General features: G+C 38.1%; 1 protein-coding gene across 1 annotated transcript; it reads right to left on the bottom strand.

Annotated features, from left to right (window-relative positions):
- Positions 1-300: 300 nt before the first annotated feature.
- LOC102194046 (guanine nucleotide exchange factor VAV2-like) lies at positions 301-10,448 on the bottom strand (the record flags this gene model as incomplete). The annotated part of the gene is made up of 12 exons (XM_005755386.1): positions 10,353-10,448; positions 8,202-8,297; positions 4,866-4,934; positions 4,645-4,731; positions 3,967-4,055; positions 3,739-3,871; positions 3,338-3,352; positions 2,929-3,038; positions 2,679-2,780; positions 1,132-1,220; positions 473-486; positions 301-319 (listed from the first exon to the last, which is right to left on the bottom strand). Coding segments are annotated over exons 1-12 (892 nt in total), but the record flags the coding sequence as incomplete, so codon positions are not given.
- Between the last annotated feature and the right edge of the window lie 597 nt (positions 10,449-11,045).

Here is an 11,045-nt window from a genome sequence, read left to right on the forward strand (position 1 = left end):
TTTTAAAGCCACAAAAAAATCTGTATTAAACTATAATCTAGCTCGAAATAGTTCACTTGTGATGTGAACATGTGATGATACAGAATACATTAAAGTTTACCTTTTTAAATCCAATTATAGGAAAACAAAATAAAACCTTTTCACAAAATTCAAATTTTTTTAGAGGGATTAGTATAGGGTTAGTATTGTTGCTGCAATGGCGCTATCCACTAGATGGCAATAGAGAGCCGTGCTATTTAAGCGCAGCTACAGCCAAAACAAAGTTGACAGCTGACAGAATATTCAAATGTTAGCTCTTACCAGGTGATAATCCAGGGTCCTACACAACAGAGACAAATATCTGATTATTGATATTGTTAATAAGTAAGCAAAAAACATCACCTTTTATCATTTTGTGGTAATTATTCAACAAAGAAAGATGGTGACAATTAGAGAAAGCTGTTGTATATTGAGTGAAAAAGAAACTACTCACCAAGTCAAGAGGACCTGAAAAGAGGAAATATTGAAGATTGTCAAAGAAGATTCACAAGAAAATATTTCACCAAGTGGATCCATCAGCACTTGACATCAGCATGCCAAAATGTGCAGCATAGCTTCATGCAGACCATTTTTTTTAAGCTGACTAACAGCAATGTAGTATGACTGGTTTCCTGCGAGCGTTAAACAGCAGATAAAACTGAAAGCATCAAACTATATTGTTACAGTCCTGCTCTGTGGTCCTTATTATACACACACTAACTTATTTTAAGAATTTATTTGATTAATTATGACCTTCGACTATCAAAGAACGTGATTGGTTCATACTGAACCTCACTCAGCAGTTATTAAATTGGCTCAAATTTGAGAAAATAGGCCACAATGATTTTCTGAATTCATGTTGAGTAAATATGTTGTCAGATACTGCTGCTAAATCCACTGACACAATAAAAAAGCCTGCCTCCCTTTTACTGCTGCATAAAGAGGCCTACAAGCAGGACAGGGGTCATCAAATTACAGCAGTCATCATTATTGCCCTGCATGTCCGTGACATATGTCACACAGTTTTTATTTATCTATTTTTATCATTTGCTCACTACTTGACCCTCACAAAGTCATCTGAATAACATCATCTATTAAAGAGGAAATACCTACTTATTTTACAAATGGTGATCACTTCTAGACACTCTTTGTGAGCTCCTGTTCCACAGCGAGAGCAGTAGTAGCCCTGATAGAAGATGCCCCTTGAGGACAGGCACGCACACACACACACACACACACACACACACACAGAGAAACATGCACTTTAGTAATGCAAACAGGAAGTGGCTGAGACACAAATTAACCTCCTGTAAGAACAACACACAAGGGGACCTGCTGCTTGTTCCTATAATTGTTCCAACTGCGAATCCACATCCTCCATCATTCCCGTTCTGTAATTCTTTAAAAATCACCAAATCAACTGGCTCAGTTTAAACCGTGTACTCCTGAAGTTTATTTGTTACGGGTACTGTAACACTGCATGCATCGCACGCTGCCAAGTTGAATAGTAAGTGCCATAAATCACGATGGGATCTGCTGGGACTGCAGCAGTAATTAGCATCTAGCAGGAAGAGAGAACGCTGGTCCCTGCTGCCATCGGCTCTGTGAATTTAGGTCAGCAAAGCCACGCAATTTGTGGGTCAATACACAGAGTGGGGTTTAGCCGGCTGACTCTAATAGAGGTGAAAGTGGTGATTCAGTGACACGGGCTATCCCACTGCAGACGAGCAGCATTCTCACATGAGAGAAGGTGTACTCAGGAACACTGTGGGTGGTGCGGGGCCGGGAAATGTTTAAAAATAACATCCGTCAGCCGCAGTCACACTTACTAGAATATTTTCCAAGGAATGCTCTCACACTAATGACGGGTTATGCGAGCCAAAAACATATTCCCTCTGTGATTTAAGTCTGTTTGTTTGTTCACTACCAAATGCTACTTAAATTATTTATTTTTATATTTGTACTGCTGTAGTGTATACTCCACTCCAAGGGTATTTTTTTTCTCCTCTGTTTGTGGTGTACAGAGTCAAAATTACAAAAATTGTGTTGTTGTCCAAATACTTACCTAACTGTAATAACTTTTGTGTGCTTTTATGAAAAAGTGAAGCCAACGTGGGAGTAGTTGCAAAAGGTCTCCTGGCAGCAGTGCTTCTTTGCCAAAAAGACCATCAGCTCCCTGGTTTTGTGTTCTCAGTAAACACTTCCCTGATCATTTTATTGGGCTCAGTTGCTATTTTCATGACACTCTGAATAAAACATTAAGTCTATTTTGTAAATTATAAGTCAGGGAATCAGAGAGGAGGATTATCCAGGATGCTCGTTGGTTAACAAACTGTCAATCACAAGTGATTAGCCACAGAATCTCCTCTGTTTCTGCTCATCTGCTGACACATGTGGTTTCAAAACACCAAGATGGTGACAGTGAAAACATTGAACTTCCTTTTTTGTGCATCATAATTTATTAATAATTCTACCGTTGCATATTTTGGACATACAGTGTCTCTGCTTCATAAAGTTTGTCTGGATAAGTAACACATAAAAATGCTGTTGCTACCAAATGCTGACATAACAGTTACTAGAGAGTCTGGAATAAGGATGTATTCGGTGTGCATTAGTAACGGCACTAAAGATACCAGCGCTGGGGTTGTCAGGGTCATTACCTCAAGAGCATCTTGCAGGCTCGACAGTTGGTATTCTTATCAAATGTGTGCATTTCAAAGTTGTGCTGATTAGCTGTGGCTCTCTCTGGCTTGATGTTGGACCTAGATAAGTAAATAATATGGAATTAAATAAACCAGTTAAACTGAGGATACCTAGGATTCTTTATTTTTTCCCATGCTACTGAAAAATAACATGGCAAAGACAATTAGTCTCACATAAAATACATTTTATCCAACTAGTCATACTCACATGGCCATATCAAATTGCTCCATCCACTTCCTCTTTGTTTCCTCAGTTTTGCAAAAGAACTGGAAGCCCTGCTTCCCTTGCAGATGGATCAGGTAGAAACCATAAGACCACTGGTGAGAAAAAGTGAGTGTTGAACAGATGGCAGAAAAAGGTTTGTGGATGGCAGACCGAGATAAGAAAGAGGCATGTGATATCAGCAGTTCCAACAAATATATGGTCAAATCAAGTCAGACCTAAAAGATCATCAACATGCTTTAGCAATTAATTGGATAAGACGCTGGTCACAGACTCAGACTGTGCATATGCAATCAAGGTATTACATCCCAAAAATCACCACAGCCAAAACAAAAACAAAAAAAAAAAGCCACTATGAGAAGATGTGTTAAATAAGGGGATCATTTGAGCTTACCATTTTTCCACAGGACTGGTAAGCATGCAAAAAGAAAGACACCAGAGAAAGACCCAGTTACACATGCAAACATGTACGCACGCATGCAGATCCAAAAACAAAAAAGCCATGTTAGACCGGATGCCCAGTGCACTGCAGAACGTTTTCATGAATCCTAAATGATCTTCATTGCATTTACATGATTTTACAAGCACGAATGAACACAATGCACGTTTGACACAACAGTGTATTACCCCATCTGAAATCACATCAGAAATTACCATCAGCAAGCTCCTTCAGCTCAAGGGCAACATTTGTAATGATTACACATGCCGCTTCATCGCCTACACCGGCCGGGCCACCTTTACAAAGATCTCACTGACGAAATTGCTCTGTCTCATTTCAAACCGTGATGTTCTTACCTTTTTCATGTCTCTGTTGTTCGTCGGGTCATCCGACATTTTATGATTTTGCAGCTCAATAATCTCTTTGAGCTCATAGCTATAGCCTTTCCTCTTGCAGACAATGACCACTTTATCAAAGAGGAATATATACCTGAAGACAATCATACATTTTTATTGAATATTGGCAGCGATAAAATGTTGCTAAAGGTTATTATAGTTTAGTTTTACTATAGAACTTGGACTCACCGGTCCTGTTTTGTTCGGTTCGTAGAGGAGCACACCTTCAGTTCTCCATCTATCTTTGGCCTCCCGTACTCCTCCAGCTTCACCTGCTGCTTAGGTTGCAAAAAACAAACAAACAAACAAACATAAAAAGCAGCCTACTAAACCAATGGATTCTGCAATTTTAATAAATAATTTTGCTAGACTTTTAATTTCAGAGAGAATTAATATCCACGATAAACGATGATTCTCCATCCTCCCTTTGACTTTTTTCCAAAGTCATACCCAGTGGCTACATGTATAAATTATTCAGAGCACTTTTACTGTACGTATTACTGTATATGTGGCACATGTACAAACCAAAGCTGAATACTGACTTGGCATATCAGCAAGGAACAACAAAAGAAGTTGTGATAGAGAGATAGAAAAACGAGAAAAAAGGTTGGTGCTACACAAAATATTAAAGTGAGCACTTTGCAGTTTACATAAATGAGTTATTAAGGGAATTATCATGGCTGAGGATCATGGAAGCACTTTGAAAGATAGAGGTGTTCTGAGGAGAGACTAATCATTCTGTCGAACTTCAAAAACACCTGTTGATAACATGCCAGTGCGTTGGCATGTATATATTAAAGAACAACCTTTAAAATGTTCTTAGCTGCTCAAAAGATAACAAGTGCAAGGAAAGTGTGGAGTACTTACAAGATTTTCTATTGAACTTTGGAATTCGCTGATTTTTTTCAGTGTCTCATTGTCTCTCTTGACTTCATTGATGTACATGGCCAGGTCCTGGAAGAGCCAGACATTCTTTCAGGCATCTGCTATTTCAAGCTGTATTTACAACACTTGAGCAACACAGTGGCTGTATGTAATTATGTAGCTTTAGCTAAGAGGGTGATTCTGCAAGATTTTTAAACACACACCTGCATAGCCTCCAGAGCCTCCTTCAGTTGTTGTCTCTCGGGTCGGTCAGTTGAGTGACTCAAAAGTTCCTACGGAGAGATTATTTTGTTAGAAAAATGTTCTTGTACTTTGAGAAACTGTAAAAACCAAACTCCAATGGTGTGTCTGTTTTTCTTGGCAAAATTTGACAACTGCACACTGCAGATCTGAAATCATTAACAACACATTAAAAAGTACACTTTAAAACTTGAGTGCAAGCAGAGAGAGCAACCAGACAAGTTCAGCTTGTTTTTTGCTTTACTAGCCCCTCCCCCTCCCCCAGCCCCAGATTTCTGTTTTGTTTTGTTTTTTTAATGCAAAGAACTAAGATAATAATGTACACAATTAGACTGCATTGCAATTTTGTTTTAGAGCTGCTTTCGAGCTGTGTACAATACAATCTTATGACTGGTTCAGATTTTGAATTCTGTCTGATTATTATCTAAAAAAAAAATAATCAAAACTAAGCCTGAGGCAGTAAAGTTTCTGCCAAATGCATTTTTCTGCATCTAACATCAACAATTTTAACTTGCCTTTCTGGCCAGTATTACTCCAGTTTAACAAGTTACTTTGTTTCTTTGGTGTCTTTAAGTTAATCAAATGTGAAAGGTAAATATGCAAGTTTTCTTGCTTGCACTTAGGGGTAAAGATTTGCCTGTGGTTTGGTAGGCTGGTCAGCATATATGCTGGTTAGCTTGATAAAGTAGAGATTGGTCAAAGTTATGTTGTAAAACAACCTGCTACTCATAAAGGGGTTTACTGTTCAGGTGCCAGGAAATAACACCGTATTTAATAGTGACCTCCACATTAATGCCAGCAGAGCTTGGTGACCTCTGAACACTAATCATTCGATCATGTATTGCTAAATGTTTGTGTAATTTTTTCCCAAAAGTTTACTGAATTTTAAACAAGAATATGATGACGTGAAGACTGCAGCGACACTTAAAGTATTAGGAAACAACTTTATTATGTGACCAACTGGTTCTGGCTGATTGGTTAATTGGGTAAGCCACAGCCCAAACAGGTTCTGGACTGAATCACTACAGATTAATCGTTTTGAGTAATTCAATCTCAAAATTACACAGAAAAATGCCAATAGTAAATATAAAAATAAAGTAAGTACAGGAACTTTTTAAACAAAAACACAAATATGAGTATGGCAATCTGTGCAGAAGGGAAACCCAGAAAGATTCAGCGTTTATTAATGGCATGGCAACTTGCCTTTACAGCAGCCCCTGTTACTGCTCCATAACCCAGTGTGAAACAAGGCAGTCAGTTAGTTTTCATATTTAAATTTTTTTTTAAGTTTCTGTTTATTTCATTAAGCACTACAGTGATGTTTTCATGGTAGATTTCACTGCTGGCAGGTACCAGCATGGAGTTAAAAAGAAGTAAACCATCTCTGTTTGAGGTTAGCAGTATGAAGAGACATTAGCTGCTAGCTGCATAACCAACAATAATTTCCAAACTATCAGCAACTGCTAGGATTACTTAATGTGCATGTGAGGTTGTGGGAAAATAAAAGAATAAAACACTGTAAGCATAAGGTGAAAAACAAGTCCGGATGTAAATTAGGAAATAACCATAGTACTTCATTTAACCCATACTAACATATCCATAACATAACCATGGATCATCCGTCTGATATTTTGAAGCTATTATGCTATTACACGGACGAGATCCCCTGTTTTTAGGTCTTCCAATTTCAAACTAATAATGAGCTTCAATATACGGGGCATTTTCCTCACTGGCTTTTCATGCCTACTTCAAATATTATCAGCAAGTGCTTGACAAACAAAACCAAGAAAAAAGTGCTTTCATCTGGGCTCCACCTGTAACTTGTATTATCTAAGTAAGCTTCTGCTCCTTTAAAGAAAGAGGTGCATTACATTTGCAAAAGAAAAACAGTTGTACTGCAAAACATATACAGCAAAATGTATAGCACAAGATCATGATTTAAGTTTTCTGAGAATTGTTGAATTTGCTCTATGAAGTTCAACTATCATAAAAGAATGAAGAAAAGAGCCATGCACAGTATCATCAAATAGGGTTCACACTCTTGAGATGATATCTATAGAACAACAACTGTACATGTACCCTTCAGCAGGACTGAACACGCACATACCCAAACCAAAACAAGCCTTGTCAGTCTGACATGCCCTGAGGCCTCAGTGTGCAGCAGTGTTTTACTGCAAAGCTGCAGGAAGCAGTGAAATGGGGTGTATTTAATCTGATTATTGCACGCTTGATTTGACCTCAGTGGCTCAGTGCCACTCCTGCAGGGGTTCAATTCCAACTAATACAGATGCCACGGCGCTCTCTGTGTGGACCTACAATCATAGCACCTGACATTTTTGAATTAAAGGACACAGAAAACTCAACATAAACAATTAGTGAATAATGTGCAAAGGCAGACACATCAATGAGGTGTATTAAGTTAAAGTCCACAAAGCAATATGTGTTGCCTCACTGACACTTCAAATAACAGCTTTTTAAAAAGGCAGAAAAGAGTTTGTAAAATAGGTTAATGTGACAAGGGTACAAGTCTGGAAAATCATAACAACACTGACCAAATCCAGACAGCTGACATTGCCATTAGACACGGAATAAAAGAGAGAGGTGTTATGCATCATTTGAAATCAGAGCAGAGATGAACCATAGCCTCCCTGACGAAGTCTCAAGAAGAAAATCTTACAGTGAGGATCTGCTTTTCGGGATGGAAAGCTATTAACTTTCTGAAATATATACAGCACAAATCATTGAACTCTGAGTGCCAAAAATGTCACATACAAAGTTCTTTGAAGTGGGTGCAGCATATACTGTATTTCAAGGATTTAGCAGCGTCTGAAGCACGTGCTGATGAGTGGTGATTTGACTTCGAGTTAGACTGTGATGCCAGATTTGGTCAAATCAAAAGAAAACTGCGTATTCCTTATTTAGCTTAGCTTAAGTGTAGAGTCAATTGCGCCGAGAGTGAAAGAAACAACATGTTTACTGAAATCAGAAAACACCTTTTTCATGTCTCTGTTGTTCGTCAGGTCATCTGACATTTTATGATTTCTTATGGAAGAGACGCATCTTTTCCCTGCAGAAGACGGGGTTTTTGCACCTCAAACTATATCTGAAAGTTAGCAACATACACTGGCTGTGCCACAGAGACATAGCAGCACAGATGTTTGAGATAAACTTTTGAAAGGTAAGAAGTTAAAAATAAAGCACGTGTGTATGATATCACACGGCTATTTAGCCAAAATCTTAATTACATTTGAATGAAACTGTGTAAACACATAAACAGGTTTTACAGATTTGGATTTTACCTTTAGTAGGAGGTGATACTTCAGCACCCTCTGCATGGGAACTACCAAAAGATCTTGGAGCTTGAACTTTCCTTCTTGCACTTTCATTGTACATTCCTGTGGAAGAGTGACACAAGCAGTGGCACAGTTATTACATGTTGCATAATACAGCATTGTAGATTTCCTACAAACAAGTATTCATTTGTTGTTTAAGAATACACTGTTGTGTTGCTGCTGTTGCTTCCACACATTCACAGGGCACTCCTTTAGCAATGAGGCCGGTTTATTCTTTCAGGGCACAAAAACTCTGGTTGTGCCAGCTATTTGTGACACAATTACGCAGCATACTGAGAGAGGACATCCTCTGACAAATGAGTGCATATCCCTAAATTCTCTCTCGGCTCCATAAGAAGCGCTCTTTTGTTAGTATTATCCTATAAGGTTCCCTCACAGTGGTGTCTGTGTACATCTTTGTTCACTCGGTTTCTTTAAGTGTGCAATATCAGCAAAGCTTATCCTGTTTTACAAACAGTACTTTTCTATACTGAGCCAATAACAGGCTGACTTAGCCTTTTACAAAGCTCCTTTATTTTGAATGGGGTATCTCAGTTACTACTACCCTGTGTAGCTATATGTATTGCCTTTTGTGCTCATCAGCTCTAGGGCCCACTTGTCCTCCCATTCTAACTGCAAATGTGCTTTAATCCCGCTCTATCCTGCATTCCTTTTCTAAGGATTTTCAGTCTGTATAACATCACAAAATCATAGCAGCATACTGAGGGGGAGATCTTGTTGTATACATAGATTCTAAAAATGTCCCAGATTTACACAGTAAAGGTTCCTTTTCTCTTGTTTCATCTTTTCCTGTGCACAAGGAAATTTAACAATACAACCAAGATCCACCACAACCCCTGTTTGGTTAATATTCCATTTTGTTCAGTATAACAAAATGTTCTGAATTTTTTAAGGCTCTAGGGGCAAATATGCAAATTACATCTGACTTCATTATAGGTTCTGCCTAACAAAGGCAAAGCTTGGCCCCACTGATGAATTTATTTAAGTCATTATTTAGTCATTGTCATTGTTTATTCAACAGTAAATTTTACTTTTGAGTTGGGCTTTGATTGAAACGGCCATATTCTAAAGCAGCTTATTTTGTTGGTACAACTCTTCAGAGCATGTACTGCAAGTCTGGATTGATATAAAATTTTAGATTTGAGTATACTTTCTAAAAGAAATACTGCATCACTTTGTCCTTTTTCTGTAGTTGGCACACAATGAATTTGGTAGTAATGCAATACACCGAAATATGTTTCTCTCCTCCTGTGGTGTTTGCACATGGTGCATGGGCAAAACACTAGCTAGAATGCCATATCAAAACAGGTGGACAAATATCCAGCTGCTGTAATATAATAATGTATCTCCACACACTGGTGCCAGGAGTCAGCAGGAACATTTAACAATTTGTAAATATAATTTTGCTGACTATCACACTCTGGAACCCGGTGAGCTTTTTTGACATGGTGCATTAACCTGTGGAAGCAGCCATTAGAAGACAGGCACATTGTGGTCATAAATGGATGGACATGATCAGCAAAAATACTCAGGTAGGCTGTGTTTTTTTTTTAAATGACACTCAATTGGTACTGTAAGGGGTCCAAAGTGTGCCAAGAAAATGTTCCCCACACCATTAGTCCACCACCACTAGCCTTAGCTGTTGGCACAAACAGGATAAACCCATGCCATCTTCTTTTTGAAGCGAAATTCTGATCCTGTCATTAAAGTGTCACAGCAGAAATCCAGACTCACCAGAGCGGCACATGGTGTGGTCATCTGATTTAAGGTTGGTCACATTTTGGATTCAGAGAAGATGTTGCATACCTTGGTTGTAACATGCTTTTTTCAGTTACTGTTGCCTTATTATCAGCTAGAAAACAATCTGGCCATGATCTCTGCCCTCTGGCATGAAGAAGGTATGTTCACCCTGACAAATGCTACTCACCACATATTTTTACTTTTTTGTGTCATTGTCTGCAAACTTTGGAGATGGATGAGTGTTAAAATCCTAGCAGAGCATCAGTTTTTAAAATACTCAGACCAGATAATTTGGTACAAATACAACACCTTCTGAGTACGACATTCATTTTAAACGTGTGTAGAGATGAATGTTACCTCTACTTTAATCCTGACATCTTCCCGTGTGGCTATTAGCTCGTCCAGTTTCTTCTGGGCATTCTCCATGTGGCTGCAGTACTGACCATAGATCAGCAACCTGGGGATGTGAAAAACTAATTAATCCAGTTACTCTGTTACAACTCATCCTCATTAAGGAATCCACAGAAGAAATATGAGGAGACTGTATAAAAATGTTTACAGCTGATACTCTCAAAAGAAATAGTACAAGGATACAAACATTTACAAGTCCCAGATAATCTTGAATACAACAAAAGCAACTTTTTGAAATGTTAGGCTTTCTTATTAAAGCTTTTTTATTTTTAAGATCATGACTACATCCACTCACAAATGTCCCACTGTGCCCTTAGAAATGCTGGAGGTCCAAATAATAAAACATTAATGTTTTTAGGAGACAGTTGAGATTATAATTTGCATATTTTTGCTCGTCCTCGGTGAGGAAAAGAGCAAGTGGGCCCATAAACCTCCGTGTGGTGTTTGCAGTCTAAAAATAAGAATTAACAAGGACTAATAAGTCTTGTGTTAACATCTAAAATTACGAGATTTATAATATCTTTGTTAAAACACAGGTAAAAAATGTCTACAATTAGCTGTAAAGTAGAATCTTTTGGTAGTATATGGACCTTCAGGCAACCTATTCATTTTAAGTTTATTAATATAATTTGGGAAGTC

Source organism: Pundamilia nyererei, unplaced genomic scaffold (assembly GCF_000239375.1).
Source record: "Pundamilia nyererei isolate P.nyererei 1_Seehausen unplaced genomic scaffold, PunNye1.0 scaffold01351, whole genome shotgun sequence".
In the NCBI taxonomy this organism is placed as follows: domain Eukaryota; kingdom Metazoa; phylum Chordata; class Actinopteri; order Cichliformes; family Cichlidae; genus Pundamilia; species Pundamilia nyererei.